At 35.1% G+C, this 22,872-nt stretch overlaps 1 protein-coding gene across 4 annotated transcripts in view; it reads right to left on the reverse strand.

Moving 5' to 3' along the window:
• Positions 1-3,140: 3,140 nt before the first annotated feature.
• Positions 3,141-22,872, reverse strand: part of ATP9B (ATPase phospholipid transporting 9B (putative)) — a 151,601-nt gene continuing 131,869 nt past the window's right edge. The window contains exons 16-30 of one of the 4 annotated variants that reach the window (XM_062512636.1): positions 20,713-20,874; positions 20,013-20,105; positions 18,783-18,866; positions 18,053-18,223; positions 16,562-16,660; positions 13,927-14,016; positions 13,311-13,455; positions 12,913-12,977; positions 12,319-12,474; positions 12,101-12,165; positions 10,835-10,943; positions 9,100-9,157; positions 8,213-8,416; positions 5,712-5,744; positions 3,141-4,934 (exon numbers count right to left, since the gene is read on the reverse strand). In XM_062512636.1, coding sequence (XP_062368620.1) covers positions 4,798-4,934; positions 5,712-5,744; positions 8,213-8,416; positions 9,100-9,157; positions 10,835-10,943; positions 12,101-12,165; positions 12,319-12,474; positions 12,913-12,977; positions 13,311-13,455; positions 13,927-14,016; positions 16,562-16,660; positions 18,053-18,223; positions 18,783-18,866; positions 20,013-20,105; positions 20,713-20,874 — 1,671 coding nt within the window. In that variant the 3' untranslated portion in view covers positions 3,141-4,797. Of the gene's footprint in view, positions 4,935-5,711; positions 5,745-8,212; positions 8,417-9,099; positions 9,158-10,834; positions 10,944-12,100; positions 12,166-12,318; positions 12,475-12,912; positions 12,978-13,310; positions 13,456-13,926; positions 14,017-16,561; positions 16,661-18,052; positions 18,224-18,782; positions 18,867-20,012; positions 20,106-20,712; positions 20,875-22,872 lie in introns of those variants that run through there. The other 3 variants (XM_062514181.1, XM_062513456.1, XM_062514644.1) reach the window with 3 other exon arrangements.

Genomic DNA, 22,872 nt, shown 5'->3' on the forward strand with positions numbered 1-22,872 from the left:
CAAAACACAGAGGGCCATGGAAAAAAATAGATGTGTATATTATAGAGAAACAATGGAAAGCAGCTCTGCAAATAAGAATTACAATGGTCTATTTTGTATACTGCTTGCTTAAGCATGATCATTATAACCAAAGCTCTTTTTATTCTTAGTAGTTTTGTCAAAAGCAGAGGAAATAGTTTACTGCCAGAAGAATAAAGCCAGGCACATAAATACTTATTTTGCATCACAGCTATAGTACACAGTATCTCCTTAGAGCAGATGATGATCTTTTCATAGCTCAGTAATGCATGAAGGCTAAATTCCTAAGGCAAAATTACTCAAGCCTGCTTTTTTTGGAGCAATTTAGAAGTTTAATATTGCTGATTACCATCTCACATTGAAAGCATGCTAGAGGAGACTACAATCAGGAGAAACCTCAGCTGCAGCTCTGCTAAAACCTGGTCAGGGATGAAAGAATAAAGCAGAATTTTGCCAACTCCACTGTAGAGTGCATTCTCATTATTCTGTTCGTGGCATCCAGTTTTTACCACCTCTGCTGTAAAGTATTTTGATCAAAACTATGGTTTTGGTCGATGAAGTAGTGAACAGGTCTTTCAGTGCAATTGCCTATTTGAGATGGATTTTGTTGGCAATTGGCTGAGCAAATTCCTACTTGCAATAACAGCTGTGAACCCTGCTGAGGGCATCTGTTGGGTAGTTAATACTTGTTGGGAAGTATCTTGTGTTAAGTGTGTTTTGTTTACAAAAGAAATGCCTACGCTTTTTAACACAGTGCTAAAGACATTGTGCCTCCTGTTTATTTACATATAATGTTCGATCTGTGTTGTCTTTGTTCACTTGTACTGATTTTCTTCCCTACGGGGAGCTAACGTATCGAAGGGCTTTTTTGATTGCCTTCAAGTTTCAATTGAGTTATAATAATAACAGCCTAGATACAGAAAAGTTATTCAACTAAGTGTTAAAGGAGACTGCTGACCCAAATTTTCCCTTTCCAGCCAGCAAAAATAAGGAGAAACTCCATGGAAGGTAAAACTGAAATGGATGTCAGTGTAAGCGCACCTACAAGAACAGCTTCTGCATCAATTGCAAGAGCAGAACAGCATGATCTCCTTCTGTGGCTGTCATTTTTTAAGGAGAACTGTCCATCCAGAGCCCACATACTCTGCAATAAATTCCTTTGCCCAGCAGGAGTTGGAGCCACATTAATAGCTCCGAGCATGTGAAGGGATGCAAGTGTGAAACAGGTGCAAGCCTCTTTCATATTATCTTGCCAATATATAAAACCCAGGAATACCTAGCTCTGCAGAAGCAAGAAAAGGGGTCAGAACAAAAGGGGGTATCTCTGTTAACAGCCCATCTCCAAAGCCTCTGAGGAAGTCCATACTGTTGTTTGTACAGTGAACCAGGCTTTGCTCCCAGCACTCATGAGGCTGATATGCAACTCCGGGTGGATCAGGCTTGAACAGCTTCCAGTGATGAAAGAACCCTCTGGTGAACCCTGTAAGAGCAATATGTAGGGAAAACCTCTTTGCCTACAGAAGCTGAGCCTCATAATGAACACCTGTTTAATTGTGTAAGTGGCTATCAAAATCCTTGCTTAAATACCTACAGAAATGCTGTCCAGTCCAAAAAGGTTCCCAACTGCAGAGCTCCTTCTTTCAGACATGTTTTAAACGGAGACTGAAAAAAAGTTTCAGCTCACACACTTGCAGACAGAGGGTCGGACATCTGTAATACAGGCTTCCTCAAGTGGAAGCTGCTCCTCAAGATAACAAACACTTCCAGTGTATATATAAAAGCAATGACATATCTCTTGACAACCACTTTGAAGGTTTAGGAAGAAAACAGGAGATACTACACAGCTGAATTCTGATTTCATGAGTCAACAAGCTCAGTTTGAACATAAAAACATTGGTGTAAACACATGCATGGACGAGTGCTACAGATTTAATGTTAAATATGCAAGGATTTAATTTATCTTCCATTTGCAAACTAATATCTTATGTAGTAAAATGTTTTCCAGCAGTTACATGAACACATAATTTTGGAATAGCATCAGAAAAACCTAATATAGTTACCAGTACTCTCCTTTTTTTGCAGGATCTCTCCTTTCCCTCTGTTCTTCCATCAAACTACATTGGAAATCTAGGTGTCCAAGTTCATGTGCTTATTAAACATGGTCCACGTATTGTTATGTAAGTTACTTGGTTAAGATGTATTTCCTGGTCACGCCTTGCTCCTCCATTCTGTCCCAGTTCTGAAATTGTTTTACACAAGTTTTCAGAGAGACATAATTACCATTTCAGAAATATGTATCTGACATAAGAGCTCACAAAAGTAAACATTTATTTAATACCAAGTAAATCTAAGGTCCTTCTGGGTGTAACTTGCAGAGCCAAGGCCTACATCTATTTATGTAACCTCAAAAGCAAGGTAAGCGACTTGAGTCAGGCTTCCACAATCCTTAAAACAAAGAGTGAGCTGAAACTGGAGCTTTGCTGTATATTGGAAGTACCAAGGAAGCAGGCACTTTAGGGAACTGACTCCACGTTTGAAAGGCTTATAGCTGTGTACAGAACCTATACATTTGCTATCACACTAACCTTAAGATACAATAATATTTTTAGTTAATACACTTAAGTTCTAACTGAGTAGTTCTGTTTCAGGGTTTTTTTTCCTCATTTTCTGCCTAATTTCACAGATATGTGATGTACAGATGAAAGATGACCAACTCTGAGCTTTTGCTTATCTCCTGAATCTTATGCGTGTGGTTGTGAGCCCACAATGTGTAAGACAAAAAGGTTTGAAGAAAACACCACCAACATTTCAGAAGAACTGCACACCCACCAGTGGCTTTTCTTAATCGTTTGGAAATAATCACCAGTTACTGGGGAAAACAAAAAACTAAAGCAAATCAGTGACAAAAATACCGTAGAACTAAACTAAAAATGTAAATCAGGAACATCCTGACAAAACCACACCGAATGCAGAAAGACTTCTGCTAATATGCAAGAACAGTGACATCTTGTGGGGGTTTACAGAAGCGAGTTCACAGAGGGACAGGGCAAACTAGTCTGTGATGTCGGGTAATTAAAGGAAACTCTACCTCAGCAGTTTATTTAATACATGTACCACTAATATTTGGTAGAAATTAGGCTTTATTGCTTTTATAATGAGGAATGAAAATTAAAAAAAGCAGATAAATAGCTAGTTAGAAAAACTTTGAAAACAAAAATTAATGTAGTGGGGTGGAATCCAAATAGCTCTGCAGCCGTTTCCTCTGCTCTCCCAGGAAGTAGTTATAATTATCACTGAAATATTACTGATCCAAAGTAATAATGGCATGAGGGAAAAGAGAGTGAACAAGGAATTATGTTGCAAAGGCATACAGTCAAATGTAAAAATGACATCCATATTAAGTGGGTTTTAAAAACACACATAAATATTTAATAAAGAAAGCATGAATAGTTATGCTATTCCTTTCCACTGATTAATAGACTATGCCAAATTCATTAAATGTACTTCGTGAGAAAGCAAAGTTATATCACAATGCAAAATTAATATATCCTACTTGCCACTACAGTGTGCAAGATTTGGACCCTTCAGATTGCATCAGAGTATTTGAGTTTCTGGAACAAATCTTCAGATGCTATAAAGCGTCAAAACTCAGCCAAGATACTCAACTCTGATAGCTTACAAGCAAATATGTTTTGATTTTTTTTTGACCAGTTTGCACCCAAACTAAGTTATAAAAACATAACATTTACAGCTTGGAAGAGAATAGATTTTCCTTCCATGATGTTCATGTGTTTCTCTTATTTTCTTTTACCTGAGTAACCTAAGTAAACAGATTACAAGGCAATTTAAACATATTAGCTAATACAAGGTTTACTGGACTTCTCATATATAGAAATGTACTTTGACACTATTTGCAGTTGTACAAATACAAAATGAATAAGAACTTTAAAACATATTTACTGAGCAGCCATGTTTTGATATCTGTACAGATCAATAAGTGCTGTGGAATTATGTACAGAATTTATAATTTAATTTTTAAACAGCTTTTGTGCAACCCGGCTGTAATGTGCATTTAAAGAACTGCTGTCAACATCACACATCTGTAATTTACTGGTGCCAGAAAGGGAGAGCACAGAATAGGACAACAGCTCCTAAAATAATACTGTGCTATGCGGACATCAGTACATAATTCAAATAGTGCATATTAATCAATGTCTGATGAGGAATAATAGCTGCTAATACAGACACGGGCATTTACAGGTATTAGGTTTGTTAGAGTAAGTGTGAATGAATGAACTTTTCCATATATAAACATTAAAAGAAAGGGCTTGAAGTAGAAAGTTATACAATAATTAAAGATGGAAATTTATGCAATAAATAACAAAACTTTCAATTTATCTTGCAGAAGATAAACATAGTTGGAAAAAATCCTTTACAGCAGCAAAAGATCCTTTACAGTAGCAATGAAACCATTCAGAAGCATTGTCAAATCAAAGGTACTCTGGTTTTATTTTATAATCATAACAACTGAAAGGAAAAAAAAAGAAAATCAACACTAAGAAAATTTAGTTTATCTCTGATAGTTGTTAGTGTACTTCTGTGTTATTGTATCTGTCAGATGTTTCCTCCTGTTTTTGTGCTCTATTCACACTATCCCTTTTGATTTTGGATTTTTTTTGAAGTTTCTTTAGTTCAACATGAATCCATAGACACTAATGCACAGTGAATATGCAATCTGCAGACTGGAGTGAGTGAAAAACCATAGGAATAGAATCACTTTTACGAGGTAAGCTTGGAGTAACTTGGAGGAGAGAACTTGCGCTTCAAGTACTTGAGAATGTAAAGTGGAAGACAGCTTACAACAGTGATTGCTGACACTTTCCACAGGAAGGTCACAGTTGTGATAAAGGCAACATCTGCAGAAACAAAAAGGGAAAATAAGTTATGGGAGCCAGTAACATGGAAAGTGGAACTTCCACAGTGAAAAGTCTATAAAAGCCTCTTAATTGTTTGCTTACGCTATTGTCCAATTAAAAAAAAAAAAGGGAAATAAAGCAAAAGAAAGTTAATCTCAGCCTTTTGCTTTCGCCAGTTATTTTTTTCAGACAGGAACTTCAGAGTTCCTTTATGGTCCTTACACTGTTTTGCAGCTGAAGTAATTTTTAGGGGAAACAATCTCAGTTTAAAAGCAAGACTCTTTTATAATAAAAAGTTAATTCAGCTTATTTTTCTACTAGTAAGAATGATTTCTACCCACTGTAAGTTCCCAACCAGAAATTTTGCTAGTTTGGATCTTTTATTCTGTATTGATTATTTTCCTTACAACATCTATGCTGAATGATTCTTAAAATCACAGAGATTAAATTAGAACCCAAAAATTTCAAGGGAAAACAATGTAGTGATATTGCTATAAGCCACACAGAAAATTCAATTGTTTATGACCAAAAATTAACAAGAATGCTGACACATCATGTTTGCTAATGAATTTTTGGACCCTATTTGTGATAATTATATCATACTTAATTATCATAGAAAGATCCCAGAACTCAGGGAACCACAGTCATTTTTTAAAAAATTGTTCCCATTATTTACAAATGCATATATTAAGCAATTTGCTACTCTCGAGTAAATCTTTAAAGATCAAAAAACAAGAAGCCAACCCAAAACTTCAAGAAAAGTTAAACTTCACCTACCTAAGAAAGCTCCAAAAGACACTCTGCCTATACCTGTTTCACAAAGAGGGAAAATGAAAGGACAGATTTACAGAAAATACGAAAGTTATGCAAAAAAAAACAAAACCAAAAACAAAAACCAAACAGGTTAGCTATGCAAAGAGGAAATGAAAAAGATGTTAGTAGCATTAACTGGGTTAGTATTGCTTGTCACATGTCAATCAGATTATTTTAAACAGCAATTAAATCAAAACACTTTGAAACATAGCGATTTCATATTCGCTCATGCTTTAAGATTGTGAATAGTTTGGCACTTTTCTTACATTTCACTTCAAGGTATAATTTACTGTATAAACAACTTGATCATGTGAATGAAAATTCATTTCAGAAAATGCAATAAAGAAATGCTTTACTACTCCAACTCTGCTCATTAAAAATACTTTGCATATTAAACTTCAATGGATAAACTTGTTATGCAGTTTTAGCCTAAGCCTGCTTAGACATACTGAAATCCCATGTCTATCATAGACACCCTAAAAAGGCCACTGTGTGCAGTTAACTCAGAAACATAAAAACTAATTTCCTTTCATGAGTCAGAGCTGTAGAACAGCATCAAATATTTTTTCCTTTCTAATTTGAGTGCCATGTAATCATATAATTTCTCTGGAAAGAGATGATCCTTGCAAGTAACATCACAGAAATTAGTTTATTTGCTGTGAAGTTAAGCACTATTGGTCTGGACCATTTTTCCTGACCCGTGGAAGTTGTTCTGTTTCTTGAACTGCAAACCATCACTCACATGTATGCTACATCACATACACAAAAAAGCTCCGTCCTCCCAGTTATAACGGGAAAGAATAAATAAGAATAAAGCATTAAGCAGAAGTGAGACTAAGAAAAGGCATTTTCTCAGATTAACTGGTGAATAACACACAGTAAAATACATATTTACAAAATCTCATGAAACTGCAGCCTTTTCAGTACTCGAATACAAAAAGCAGAGAATTTAAGTCCCCGGGTTGCAAGAAGCCATGCAACCACCTATAAAATCAGTTGCTTGGACTTGCCCAGCAAATACACAAGCACAGAGAAGGAAACACTCCCCTTTATGGAAAAGTTTGCAAGAAACAAAGCTCCTGCAGTTTTTACACCTTTGTGAACATCACTTAAAAGTGTTTTTTACAGAACAACATCAGAAAGGATGGAAGGACTGGCTGTCACCAATGTTACAGACTTTCAAAGATGAAGCTGCAAGTTCTGCTTTATGAAGTTCCTGTAAGTCTGGGCTCAAGTGCAAGTACCTCAATCTGTTTTCGTTTGTTCCTTTAATTTGTAATCTGACTGTGGAGATTCAAAAAGCAACCCAATAATCTCTATTAATGTATCTGTGCATCAGTGTCAGAGAAAACAAAAGGGTGCTCTGGCAAACTTGAAATAGTGTACACTGCAGGTACCGAGCCCAGCAGGGTTGTTTCTTCAATAAAATTTGACTCCTGAGAAATCTGGGAAGTAACAGAACACCTGGGACAGGCAGTGAAGCATTTACTGATTAAATAAATAATTATATAATGCACACACACTATCCTAGCACTGAATACCTGGGAACTGAGAGAGTGAAGGCACAATTGTAAGACCTCTAGAAACTGCCATGTAACACTTAATTCTGCTATGTGAAATAAACAGGGGAAGAAGGACAACTCCATGCTCATCACATCCTAAAAAGCAGAGAAGAAGGAGCTGGATTCTGCTCCTTGTGAGGTATAATTAAAGCTATTATGTGTATTTCTGCAAGTTACATTTGTAAAATCACACTGAAATACTTTATTTTTACTAAAGGATAAGTTTATCCAAGAAGAAACAGGCATTATTTTGATGTTCAGTTTCCTGACTGCTAAGATTTGAAGTTAAAATGTGCTCATCTTGTGAACTATAAACAATCAGAACCTTAAGACACAATATGGCATACCAAAACTTAAAGCAAAACAAGCTTAATACAAGCTTACTATAATTATGAAGCAATGATTCTTATAGAAGGTATCTTTCCTACTAGGCTGCTGCATCACTCCCTAACAATACTTCAATTTTAGCCTCGTGAGTTAGATCTAATGAGGTCCACTTGGTGTACTTGGTGTACAAAATAATTCACCAATTCAGCAAAAGATCCTGATTTTTTTACAAATCCTATCTATTTGCAGTAGTGTGATTCTCAAAGCCAGTGTAAGGTATGGAATTTGGACTGCCAGTATCAGACCAAGGATGGAAAAGGCATGGGTTGAGTAAAGTTTATTATCCAGATAAACCATACTAACATGATAAAGATTGTTGAATTCTAGGAAAAAAGGGTAAGAGAACATTTTAACCCAACATTAATTAGGCCTGATTTGGACTCAGTTATATTTCTTACAAAGAAAGCTGTCATTTCAAAACATCACCTATTCTTATTTAAAAAAAAAATAAAAAAAGGAAGAGAAAAACATTATTAAAAATACAAAACAGTTCTTTGCTAAAATACTTTTACTCACCAAAGTATTCATTTAGAAATGCGAGAGAGGCCACATAGCAGCCAAGACTGAGGAATTCAGCCACCACCATTAACCAGTGCCACGTTCGTATGGTCAGTGCAACCATCAAGAGCTCAGTCAAGATCAGGGCAGTGAAGGAAATGGCAACAACGTGTACAAATTCGGATTCAAAAAGCAGCAGGGCTCCATACATCAGAATACCACCTGGGAAGCGTGGGGAGGCACACAAGGTTGGCAAGACACAGTAAAATTCCACTGTACCACTTTTTACAACTTCACACTGAGCATGTGATTGCTCATTATTAACATTTGTCCAGCATTTTTTTAATAACATTGATCTTTCTAAAAGAAGGCTATTTACATAATTCACTTTGTACATGTGAAATAAGCCAACCAAAGTAAAGACATACAGAAATAAAACTATTAGAAAATTAAACACCTTTTAGTGCAATATATCTGATGAACTGTTAATTAACCTCATTTTGTCAAGTACTGCAAATAAATGAGATACTGTTGAAAGTGTAATTACTTTCAGCTGATTACATAATTCAGATTTCTTCAACAGTACTTCTGTCATTCAGTGAAAGAAAACTACAGTGTAAATACATGCAATGTGATAAGCACTCATTAAAATTTTTCTGGATTAGCATTTAATTAAAAACATGTCCTTTTTTAGGTGACATGCACCAATAAAAACACCAATCACGCTGTGTTTTGAATAGGCCTGGCACACTACAGGAATATCGATTTCCGAGATAAACAGAAAGCAATATGTATAACTGCTGATGAAATGCTAAGCTCTGGGCATTCAACCTGCAGCTGAAAAACAATATTGCTAATAGCAGACAAAAATTTCTCAGTTCAGCAAAATTAGGACTCTCTCCTACCTTGGTAAATACTGATTAAAACCCAGATGAGGAAGGTCTTAAATGACAAAGATCTTCCCTAAGGGAAACATACAAGAGGACAGTTAAACACAACTTTTAAAAAAGAAATCTACTCAGCTCATATATTTGTAACAGTTCATTACTAGAGAAACATTTTACTAGTAAAATAAACAGTATTTGAAGGTTGATAAAGGCTACAAAGTTTCTACTTGTTTTTATGATTCTTCATTATAAGCTTGTATAGAAATCGCACGAAGTCTAAACTTGTGAGAGTGAAGGCCTTAAACAGAAGAGATATTTTAGCATGCAATGCTCTGGCTGGTTTTCAGATTGCTAATTATAGTGAAATTAACTTTTTCAAAAAATTTTTTAAAAATAATTTTTTTTATTTGCAAAATGTAGTCTTCAAAACAACTATGGCATTCTGTACTTGCTGACCAAAACCTTAAGCAAACCTGCAGTTTTTTACTAGTAACTTCTGAACATTCAATAAACTGCCCATTTGCTTTCATAGAATAAATTTATAACTACTTCAAATTATTAGCAAGTAACTATTACCAAAGGAATTTTATATCTTTTGATTGTGAATGGTACAGATGGAAACATATGCAAAAATTAAAGAATAAATGCTGTACATGCGATATGTCTCTTGCATTCTGTGAGAATTCTGCATTCTGAGAATGTCTTATTGTTCTGTACTGATGTTTGAACTGAAGAGTTGAAAGGATACACATTTTAAAGGATAAGTGGCCAACAAAGCAGCAATTTTTCCACAAAAGAAACGATCCATCTAGAACAGGCAAGAATCATCACTTTTTCATTACTGTAGCAAGTTCCAAGTTCTGTGAACAGCTTTCCACAGGAAAGCTTATGACTGTGTTTAGCAGGTGAAGGCCGTGCTTTTTTGAGTTTGATCATGGACTGAAATCTCAAAAACTACAAAGATTCTCAAGCAGAGAAAGAACCAAGACCTCCAACACAGGAAAAAAAAAATTATCCCAGACTGACACAGGTATTAGCTAGTTTAGTGTGATTATAAAGACAAAGACTTGTAAAAGTTTGGACACTCTTTAACTAGAGTCTGCTTCTGAAGGTTTAGAAACATCTTTGAAGAATTGACTATCCCTAAAAAAGACTGTCTGCTTCTGCCTTGGATCACAACTTTCCTAGCTGACAGCTAAGAATGAAGAAGAAGCGCTTTTCAAAAAACTTATTAAAACAGAATCTTGAGATTTATTTCACTCTTGTGGGTAGCAAAATTATAAACTTTGCAAGTATGTGCTAAGACAAAGAAAGCATTATCTATAGATGACTGAGTTCAGATATCTGTTATTTAAAAGAAGATAGTTTTTGGAGACATGGGCAGTAATTTCTGCATGTTAGGAAAAAAATAAATTATAAATTAATCTACGAATTAAAACGTAAAAATAAGATGTGAAAATGTAAACATAAATAACTTCACATCAGAGATTTTGGGGCCAGAGTCAAGGCTGCTTTATCAATATACCTTAAGGTTTGAATTATTTCAGTACAACCACTGGTGACTGAAGAATGTCGCAATAGAAGTGATTGAAATGTTTGTTACTGTGGATTATTTTAATAGTACAGAAGTTGGCAATAGTTGTGCAATCTGTCTTTCTTGGAATACTGTAAGAAAATGATTACAAGAATTCCCAGTTTTGCACACTGCAGATTTCAGCATTTGTTTGTAGCTGAGCACCGAGGACATTCGTACCTTTGTAAGATCCTTATAAAGTTCTGGATATAGCAATGCCATTTCTGGCTTCACATCTTGATCCAATACTAGAGAGAAGACTGGAAACATAGTATATATGGTTGCATACCTAGGAAAAAGGAAAGAACACACATTAACTCTTTCGTATGATTTAATTCTAAACTGATCTACAAAGTTCAATTATTCTTTTTATGCAGGTGAAATTAAATTGGTTATTTTTCCCAGTACTTAGGGAGCTTACCAATACAGCTTTCACATGCAACCTGCTCTTGTGTTTCTGAGAGCCATCAGTTGTGAGAAGTTACAGAGTTCTTATACACTCAAAACCAATAAACATGTCTCTTTCTTCTATCACCCAAGCTTATCACCTGTTACCATACTCCCTGTGCACTTGCACTTTGGACAATCATTCCAAAGACCTCACATTTAAATTCCATCCATCGACAGATGGATGCATGGAAACTAAATTAAAAATAGAGCACTATATTCTGGACAACCTGGAGAAGGTAGGTGGATGAATAGAGTCTTAACAGCTCTGTAAGTGGCTTTGGATTTTATTGTACACATGCCAGATACACACTTTCATGTGCACTTCCCTAGAACTTAGCATAAATACTGCAAACATTTTAGAGAGGTCTACTGTTTGCCTCTGCAAAGTCTGGTTAAATCAGACCACGGTTTGACTAAGATTTAAGTTACTGTTGATTCAAGTTTTTATTATTTACAAGGAGAATACAAAGAAGCTCTTAGGTCAGCAGGAGAACAGGGACAAAGACGAACACATGCACAGCTCTTAGCTGTATAACCTGGGGAACCATATTAGTAAACCGGCTACTGCAACATGACCAGGGTGCTCCTAATGCTGCACATATTCACATGAATGGAAATCTATGTGGCAAACTTGGACAGTACTCCATTTTTAAAATAAGACTCTGTGAGTCTCACTGAGGTGTGCACATCAATCTGTGTGACAGCTCACACTGGTCTGGTATGGGAGATTTTCTTTAGTGTTTTTACCCTGTATGTGCACAGGTTCTACGGTACCTTCTACTAAAGCTAGGCAGATCCCTCTCCCCAGAGAACTGATAATGAGACCCCCCCCCCCTCGTATAGTGCATATCCAACCTAGTGTGACTTTTCTTGGTACACTCATCCCAGGTTTTGGTAGTGTACCCATGCAGGGAAAACATGGGTGACACCAAGCCCATGGTGTTATTTGGTTTGCTGTGTTTATTACCAGATATTGTAACTGTTGCTTTGACTTACCCTACCATTAGGAATCCTTGGTACAAGGGAACAGATGCAAAGTAGAAGACTGATGAAAATACAGCCTACAAAAAGCAGATAATTAATGATTTAACACAATTCTTCATATAAAACAATACAATATCGAAAAAATAACAATAGTGATTAATTAAGATTTTGTGACATTTCAAAGACAGACATAGGGATTTTAACTATTCAAAAAATTAAGTTTTAAATACCTGCATAGTTGAAATAATAAGGCCTCGGTGCATGACAAATTGACCAAGCGCTGCTGATCTTTTGTAACTGTTTCGACCATGTACCATCAGCAGCCTACCTATGTGTTTAAACTGTGTGATAGAAAAGTCAGCTGCTAGAGAAGCTTGCTTTCCCTCCTAGAACAAAAGAAAAATATTTCAAATATGAAGCCCAGTGTAAAAGATGTGTATCAAGTTTCAAAATTCTAAGCAATAATTAATTTTAAAAGGTAAGTTTGTTCCTTCTTTGAAAATCAGCCCTGCAATGAGACGTGACAATTTTTTGTGCATATTCTAAGATGCAGTGGGCTGTAACAAGTAAGTTTAATTGCTTCTCCTGCTTCTTCCAGGTAAATGCCGCACAGAAGTAACTGTAGTTTTTTCTGCTTTTAAAAAGACAAAGCAGAAGACATACAAGCAAAAATACTAAAGACTAAGCATTCTTATCATCTTGCAGAATACTTTAATTAGAAAAACTAAACGATCAATTTGCTGTTGTTTAAGAATAAAGCTTCTAATCACATTTTACTAGGCTGCTATGCAACACACATTTCACAATGAAACTGTTAGCATTACCTTGCCTTCAATTCCAATTCCACAGTCTGCTGCTTGGATCATGCTGACATCATTTCCTCCATCACCTGGAAAATGTCACTGCAATATTCAGTTCTTCAGAGGTTTTATTCTCCCGGCCTTACAGTATTTGAGAAACCTCTTAAATACCTTTAAATTCTTACAATTAATCTATGACTTACGATTAATTACTTCAGTAATCAAGACTTTCCTGCAGAATAGAGAAGATAACCTCACCTTTCTCATGGAATGGCATTTTGTGCCATAATTATGCAATACCTAGCTGTTGGTAAAGGTTGGCGAAGAAGTCTCTCTGGTTTTGTTTCAGCTATTTCTCTGTGGTGCCACCTGCTGATTACATTTATTACAGATTTTGCTAGGAGAATTGTGCCAAGAGTTACCTATTGCACATGTGCGTTTCCCGGTGTGGTGCTGTAACAGTTTCACAATGTGGGCTTTCTGGGTGGGGGAACATCGGCAGCACACTACAGCAGGACACTGACAAGCCAGCTCTACAAATTCATGCTCATAATACTTCAGACAAACCTGAGGAAAAAAAAAAAAGACCCTTGGACTTATTTACAATTAAATATTACTACATATAGCCCAACACAAAAACACAATATAAAGATTTTTTTAAATGAAGTTTTCCATGTACAACATCCAACTGGAAGGGGAAAAAAAGAGAAAGATCCTCCTGACTGTGGTTTTATTATTTTTAAAATCAAAGAGAATGTCAGTTTGAGCACCAACATGCTTTGAGGTTAAGGGAATAGACAGTACTAAAGCATGCTGTATACAAACTCCATTCTGTTACAGTATGGAAGACTAGAAACCTAGTAACATTTGCACATCTACATCATATATCATCTATTTTGCACCCAGTGATAAGCAAAAGTATCTCGAAGGACAACTTAAAAGTATGGGCAAATACTTGAAAAAAAGAGCATGAAGATGCTGATTTATTACTTTCTGACCATAAACACATAAACAATTGGACAGAAACCAAGTTTTTACCTCAAGTGAGTCCCCAGATATCACCAAGGCACAGTCATGCTTCCTCCTAAAAGCATTTAGTTCTAAGTGAGCCTCTCCTCGAGTGGCAACCTTCAATAAAAAAACAGTTAAAATATTTTTTTTATATTCTTAAACAAACCCTGCCTAAACAATTCAAGTTTTGAGAACTCATAACCAGAAGCCTTGGTTCAAATGTTTTATCCCACTGCAAGTCTAATACCCATGGAATTTTGCTATAAGCCTCAAATCTTATGAAGTGGAAGAGTAATCCTCAAACAAGTAAAATCTACGTAGTCATCTTAAGTGGTTCATCACCAAAGTTTGCAAAAGCTAAAATAATAATGAATTAATGGCACTAAAATATCCAAATTTTTGAGCTGGCCTGAGCCTTTTCATCCTGGCAGGTCTAGAGAAAAAAAGAAAAATTTCCCAAGCAAACCTCGATTGTTTTTTTTTATTAACCACTAAAATATGATCCTAGAATAACAAAAAGTGTTCCTATTAATTGTTCCTTCAGTTTCAGTAACCAGGCACAGATTTCAAAAGGCACATAAAGATGCTCATTAGTACTAATCCTTTTGGATCTTGCATGAAGACAAGATGAAATGGCATAGTATGAAAGAATTACATAATAGATTTTTTTATTCACGTAATTGTTTCAGAAAGGCCCAGCTGTGACATGCAAAAAACCAGTCAAAGGTAACTAATTTTGAAAGGTTTTAAGCTAAAAACAGAATATGAAAAATTGAAATTATAACCAGATTTTGAGGACACTGGCAGGTTTGGGTGTGGTGGTTTTTTTTGTGGGGTTTTTTTGTTTGTATTTTTTGTTGATTTGTTTTGGTTTTAATTTGGTTTGGTTTTTAGCTTTTTTGTTGCTTTTTTTTGGTGTTTTTTCCCCAATAAATATCAATGGATTTTAGAGCTCTAATGCTAGACAAAGTTCCAAGCACAGAATAAAACACAAGCTCTGATTACAGTTTTAATTTTGTCTCTGTCAACACTTTGATTAAATAACTTTTAAGATACATGAATCTTAATTACATTGAATGTGAAGTTTTGTCCTTGACCAACTACTACCCAGCCAGATGCAGTTCAAGAACCTTTCTCTCTCCAGATGGGCTCTACTACCCATAAAATTTGAGTTACATTAAAAAGCCCCTGCAAAGAGAAAAAACCCATATACATGCCACAATTCAGAATTTTTTTTTCCTTCTTTCCTACAATTAGGCATGTAAAGAGAAACCTCCGTGTCTGACAGCTGTTAGGAACACCAGACTGTGTTGGCCTAGTACATTCCTTCTGCACTGCAGCAATGAAGAGATGTCAGCAGTTATGTACACTGAGGAGCAGTGACTGTCCTCTCTGTTCTACATTTCACCTAACAGAATGGTCTTTCTTTTTTTTTTTTAAATTTGTAAATACCTCCAGAAATGCAAACTGTAGAAGCTGAGACTTCTAAAAATAAACAGTTTTGTTAAAAACAAAACACAGGTTTTTGAAATGAGAGTGGGAAAAGATTTTTGCTTTCTAATTTATAACTACAGTAGAAGTGTTAGAGTGCTTGATATTTTCTCACATTGATTCAGTAGCTATTTCTTTGCAACAAGTACAGCCACACAAATAATTCTGTATAAATGCATTTTCTAGCTAGTTTAAAACTTTGTGTATTCTAAGTTAACACAGTTTTATGCTGATCCCCTATTACCAGTCAAAGTAATGAAAATAAAAATCTGACTCAACTAAATACATTTTGTTCAGGAAGACTTAATTTATGCTGTTACAACATGGAAAGGTCAACAAAAATTGATCTGAAGTTTTATCAGAAGCATTAATAATTTAATTGCAAATAGTAGTCTGCAGGGCCTAATTTGCCATTCTGATGCTTCAGAAGAAAATACATTTATATGTAAATTATATTAATATAATTATTTCTGTAGGTGTAAGTGGTTAATTTAGAACAAACAGATGCATTATGTCATCACACAGCATCAATCAATGTCTGGAAAATCTATTTTTATTTGTCTTCAGCTAAGTGGATATTATGCATATAAAATGTATAGAAGAAGATTCTGTTTACTTTTCTAACAATTACTTAAAACAGTCTGTTGGTAAAATGCACATATATATAATGACATAACCAAAAATTTATCACACCAATTTGATCTATGTTTACACAGAGGATGTTCACAGCTTCATTCAGGATTAAATTTGCTTGATTCTAAAGAGTTCTATCAGTGAAAATGTTAAAAAAAGCAAGAATGACATTCAGACAGCCTAAATGACAGTTTCTTAGTGGCAGAGCATCTCACCTCCACAGACCCCTCTCCATCACTACTTAGAGGTATCTTGCTATGTCTGTTATGAAGGGTGCAAACTGCGTGTTGAACCTGGATCACTCAAAGATGGCTACAAACACTTCTACATCAACAGCTCTAGAAACCAACACCCTTAAATGCTTTGTAATTTTACAGCCTTGAATAACAACCTAAGTACTACTTTCTTGACCAGTACTATGACACTGAGTACAATAACCCAACAGTTTTCAACAATCAGCCAACTGCTAATTGAATACAGCAACACTGCTACTAGCCATCTTTTGATGAACCAACAAAAATGTTAGAACTATACTTACAGGTCTGAAAATATGAATATCTTGATTTCTAGACACTAAGTGAGAACTTTTCGCAATGCAAGTTGCTGTCTCCAGTTTATCACCCGTTAACATCCATATCTGCAAAATAATGTAAAAGTTTACTCCTTTGGACATTAGCATGTCTGTTCTCCAAATCTAAATGGCATCTCCCTCCAACCTTTCTCTGTCACATTTTTGGATTAGATTATCCAAGAAAATATAGTGATTTGTGTATTTTAAAGTAAAATTATCAAACAGTTTTTACTGCAATAGTATACAAAGCAGAAAAGAACTGTCTACTTTTTGCAGCTCCATTCCCTTTTCATTCTCACAAGGGCCAATGTTTCAATGTATATGAAGACAAAGTAAAGCTCTGGGGAAGCATAAGATCCTTTCCCTATGGCCCTGATCAGAAAAGTGACATTTGATGACATTTGCCAGCAAAATGATGCAACACAACAGTCTGTGACCCTGGTGATAATCTCAGAAAGCAGTAGCCAAGTCATGAGACAGCAAATCTTGGAGCATGAGCTACAGTCCCAACACTCCAAAGAGATCCTGTCCACTGACCACACAGAACTGAGAAGACAGTAAAGTTTAAGGGATAAAGTTATGTTCTTAATGTGTGATAACTCTCTCAGCCCCTTAACACCAAGAAGGTTTGTTGGTACCATGACTAGTTAGTAAGATGAGTCAGTCAATCACCAGTGTAAGGAAATTATTGTCATTGCATTCCAAAATTCTCCTGATTTGCTTTGCCCTCCTGAGCTGCCCCTCCAGCATGTAGTGGAGGAGCTGAAGTCCAGCACAAGCAGCATATGCAAAATATTCCACTATATCTCACTCAGTTTAAACAATGCAAAGTCATTACAACTACTTGGAGCAGAGCTCAACACTGCTTAGAGCAGAATGTTTGTAATCTTGCCCTCTCCCCTCAGGTATTGTTCATATATTTACTTGAAACCTTCCCTCAAACCAATGCACTAATTGTATATGTGCAATTGATAGATGTCTAGCCAACCAACCCTACTGCATGGCTTTTCATGCCATCCCTTCAACATGAACTGAACAAACCCCAAGGGCAGCTCTGAATTCTAATTCAAATAATTCATCTTTTGATGTTTGCTGAAACTTCTTTTGAGTGCCAAACCTGAAAACATTGTTGTCACACAAATCTCATGCCAAACTCATTTAGTGTAAGCAAGGACAGTTTACTGTAGACAGCCAGGGGATAAATGACTGAGACACACACACATCTATCCACTGGTAGTTCTCCTACAGAAGTAAGCTTGAGACTGATGAAACCTGTGTCAGGCAAGGGAACTTCACACAGTGTTTTGTTTGTTTCTGCTAGTTCATGCCCAGAACATGCTTAGGACTTGATACATTTCTTACTTTGAAAGTAAGAATAAGTACAGACAAATATACATGATGTCTTGATTTAAAAAGTTAATAAATGATAACCTGTTATGTCAGCAGTATGTTTAGTACCTTTATTCCAGCATTCCTTAGCATCTCTAGAGTTGGTCTAACATCTGCTTGCAGCTGATCTTCTACTCCAGTGAGACACAGTAATTCCATTTCTCGCTCCAAACTCTCTACAACAGCGGCAACTTTCAGGTTTCTATCATGTATGCTTAACTTTGCTTGGTTATATCGACTCTGTTTACACAAACACAAAACCATTTAAGAGTTTTCTACAACTCATAAAGTATGCATTCAGTCTACCACTCAGTGATAGCATGGATTCATTAGGCTAAATGCTTGTCATTAAATATCTCTAATGAAGAACAAGACTAAAGGAGCAGTTTTACTTTATACCCAATGTTATAAAGGGCTCTTCTGACAATTCACCTAAAGAGAATGCTTCCTGAAGAACTATTAAGAACTAGGCATCACAGCTTCTAAGGAGGAAAGGCCTTATCTTTGAGAACAAGTAGATTTTTTTAGGTCATGCTGAAACTACAAAATAACATTACACTAGCTTCTGGGAAAACACTGTCCAATCCAATAATAAAGCAAACAGGACCCTACATATGACTGCAGAACCATCACTAATGAATGACAAAGCCTTTAACAGATTGTGGACAATACCTTAATTATCTATTTTTTAAAATATTAATCATCTTTTTTTTGGCAACCTTAAAAAACAAAAAAGAGGAATGTTCTCCTTGAAGTAATTAAATATGATAATGTGCAAGATCATTCTGTCCTTTCATACCTCAAAATCTTGATACTGTTCTTCAGTAAGTGATTTTTTGGCAACCACCAGTGTGCGCAGTCCTTCACGTGCCATGTTACCACACTAAATGAACCAAAGCACAGAACAGTTATGCAAATATTCAATCCTGTGTTCATGCTTTATACTGTATGCTAACAGAGTTTATCTGTACCATAAATTTAGGTGTTTCTTTAGACTCTTAAATTGTTCTGGAGAAGCCACAAGCAGGATGAAAAGCAATTATACTTCAGGTCCCCCCAGATGAAGTGGTTTGTTATAGTAAGTCAATTAGATCTCCTAGCTTAAAGAAAATTTTTTTAGGTTGAAGCTTTAATAAATTAAAACTACTTTTGAGGCACAAAACAGAGATACATTTCTTTTTTCACTGAATGTGTCTCTTCTCAGAAAAGCATCTACACATTAAAAATAGCAATGGAATAGCGTGTCTTAACGAAAAACAAGGCTCTCCAGTGAAAACACTTATTGATTTGACCTCATAAAGCTAAATAAATTAAACAAGTATTTTGCAATTAATTGTGCATCATTATCGCCAAAAGTAATTTTTATGACATTTTGCTAGGTCTTGAGGGAGTTTAATTTATTCATGTCCCCGAATAAATCAAACTGCCCTGCAGCAGATATTGATTCATATTGCCAATACCATTATGAACATACATGGTGTAATCATTGTATTAACATATTGGCTCTATGTAGGGTCAAAAATAAGATGATTGCTGGTACCTACTAGAACACATAGTGAAAAATATTAATCAGGTTTGAAATTCAGGCACTAACTATTTTATTTGAAGTTTAATAAATGTGGTAAAAAAGTAGTTTGGACCCAATGCTTGTCAAAGTCTGTAATTCATAATCATACCTCACTGCAGATTTTGATCAAAAAGGGCATTTCACAATAAACAGATTTACAGCAGAATACTTCTCAGAAGTCATTAGGTTTTATGTGAAAGGTCAGTCAGTGAAAAACAACTTTCCTTGTTTTAAGTAGGAATGTGTCCTGCTACTACTACCAGCTTTGTTTCTCTTGTATGTTACTTAGGAATTGGAAATTATTTTAATCCCTTGAAATCCATTCAGGATATGCATAACTGAAGTTCAAAATCCATTACTACACTGGCTCAGAGTGTCCTTTAAACATATCCCAAAAATACCTGATATATTTTAGATTTTTATAAAATTTTAATTCTTGTAAATGTTGATTTTCTTTCTTACCTCTTCTTCTAACCAATCATTGTACTGCACAATAGTGGACATGGCAACATCTGCACCCTTCATGTAAAATGTAATTTCTCCCGAAGATTCATCCTAAAATTTTGCAAGTGAAATGGAAAGGGAGGGAAGGAATATCTGTTTATAAAGTCAAAACAATTACCTCCCAATAACTTAAATTGCCTTCTGAAGCCCTCAGTAGAGGTTCCCATATATAGAAGATGAAGTACCTTGCCAAGAAGTGGGTAAATTTTATTACTTGATGTTACTATTTCCAGTGTTATCTCTGATTCCATTGAAATATATGTCCTCTATTTTCATGTAAGAGGACCAGTTCTAACTGAAGTCTAACTGAAGAAGCATAACAGATTCTCTGTGTCCCTAAACTAAATTTTAAAATATCGCTGTTATATCCACTCTAACTTATATTTTGTTTCTTGGGTGGCAAATACCAACCCAAACCAGAAAGCTCTGTATCTATGAAATACCTGGTAATTAAAAATTTACAAATAACTTAGTGGAAATGCTTGTTACACATTTTAATGATGCAACACTCATTGCATATTCAGTGAATCCACACACAGGCAAATATAATCAATGAACTTCTGTGGTATTGTCTGTTGCATAAGGAGTGAATTTAGTCTGATCTGTCAGGATTTTTTAAAAAAATCAAACCAAACACCCAGAAAATCACCAAAATTACCCGAACTATGATGCCCATGCGCTTGCTCTCGGAAGTGAAGGGGAAGATCTGCAGGATATAGTATGTCAGGATGTGTCCACCAGGGGTCTTCAGCTGCATTGAGGTCAGATCCCTGTTAACCAGAGTGAGTCCCACACTCTCTGTCCACTGCACCAGAGCCACCTAAAGAAAAAAAAAAAAAAGGCGTATTTAAGTATGAAAGTTACAGTCATATATGTTATATAATTAATTATAGTTATATAACTATATTATAACTATTATGGAACTATATAACTAATAACTATAACTACATAACATATAGTTATATATACGTTACAGTTATATAAAGTAGGCTAAAGCCAAACAATTGTTGCTAGGGTAAAAGTCTAAACTCTTCTAAGAATCTAGGGAAAAAACAGTGAACAGCAGCAGACTGAGTATAAAATCTTAACACATCAAATTACACGTTTCTCTTGAAGAGCTTACAAAATTCCTTATCAAGAATATAAAAACTTTTTTTAACTTATTGCTGAAAATGAGGTATTTAGACTATATTGTTCAGAAGTAACTATTCTAATAAATACCCCACATACAGTTAACAGTACATCAAGGACGTCAAGTAGAAATTTTGCAAAATGAGAAAACTATTTATATATCAACAAGACCATGATGCAAGTAAAAGACTTTGGGAGTATTTCCATATAAAATATTTATTATATCTACAGTTCCATGCAAGTTGAGACAACGTAATAGGTAGTAAACAGGAAAGCAAAGGACCTTATTTTTAGTTTACTTTGCTCACTTGCATAATTTTACTATTTTATTTCAGCATTAATATGATTTCTGACATCAAATAAGATGGAATCCAATAATCCTTACAATACTGCATCCTACAAACTCACAAGAGAAAGTCCTGTTTTCAAAATTTTGCTGCTTTGAAGTGCATGACATCTAGCTTCAGCATTTTTCTGTATTATACTTTATATATCTCTTACCACCACATGTTATTTATTCCTTCAAAAAAATTTTAGGAAAACTGATTTACTGATTTTACTGTTTTATATATAAAACACATTCCATATCTAATTTTTTTTTCTGATTAAAGAAAACTTCTCCTCCTCAATCTATTTCTAGTTTTCCAAATGCTAATCATTACTGGAAATCAGATTTTAAAAGCACTAGAAAGTTAACTATAATGAAGTCCACATGATTTTTATGGATTAATAGGCATTGCAATTAATCCCAGGCAAGATGAAAAAAATCAAGCACTCAAAAAAATAAAAAATTATCAAAAATCAAACACTTTTCTACAATTCAAGTAGAAAATTCTCTAGGTAAGTTCAACAGACATGGTCAGTAAGAATTTCACACAAAGCAAATAAAACACCTCAGCTTCTACTAAAATTTAAAATCGGAATAAAATCCTGTAAAAAATCCCTAGTAGTGCCATCGGTGCAGGCATCACCAGATGAAAATACAGTGAGATGCAGTAACAGAAGGGAATAGAACACACTGAAAAGCACCATTTTTAATTCCTGAAAACTACAGGAAGCCTTTTTACAAACTTTTCTTCTTCACCAGAAGTAGCATATAAGCTATAAATGATCCAGTACTTCTAAGGTTAATTTTCAATTTTCACAGTGAAGGGTTACTATTACATTCTGACCTGTAAATTGCATCCTTCTACTAAAACCCTATCATCTTATTTGTGTCCCTGTGCAGCTAGGACTAAAGTGTTCTAAATTTGGAGACTCAAATCTGTTTATTTTTTCATTTATGCTTGGCTTCACATACCATTTAAATTAGCATTTTGCAGCACAGTCATTTTGTATTCTTATACCTGGCCTATACACAATGGCATACTTATTTTTTCTTTTAAATTGATCAGGGCAAATACCATACGAGAAATAGTCAATAAGGCTCAAGAGTCAAACAGATGCTACAAGGACACTGAAAAAACTTGAGAGAAAGACGAGTTTGACTCCCATCACTCAGAATGATTCAGAGCAGCATCCAAAACAACATAGCCAGATTTTATCATTAAAATACCTGAAGATTTTAGAATGCAGATTTTTTTTTTTTTTCTAAACAAGTATTTCACAAATGGCATGAACACCTATATTACAAATCTCAACAAATACATATTGAAAGGCTGGCTACAGAGAGCATAGAGAAAAAGTA

The sequence above is a fragment of the Cinclus cinclus genome, chromosome 1 (genome assembly GCF_963662255.1).
Source record: "Cinclus cinclus chromosome 1, bCinCin1.1, whole genome shotgun sequence".
NCBI classification, from domain to species: Eukaryota; Metazoa; Chordata; class Aves; order Passeriformes; family Cinclidae; genus Cinclus; species Cinclus cinclus.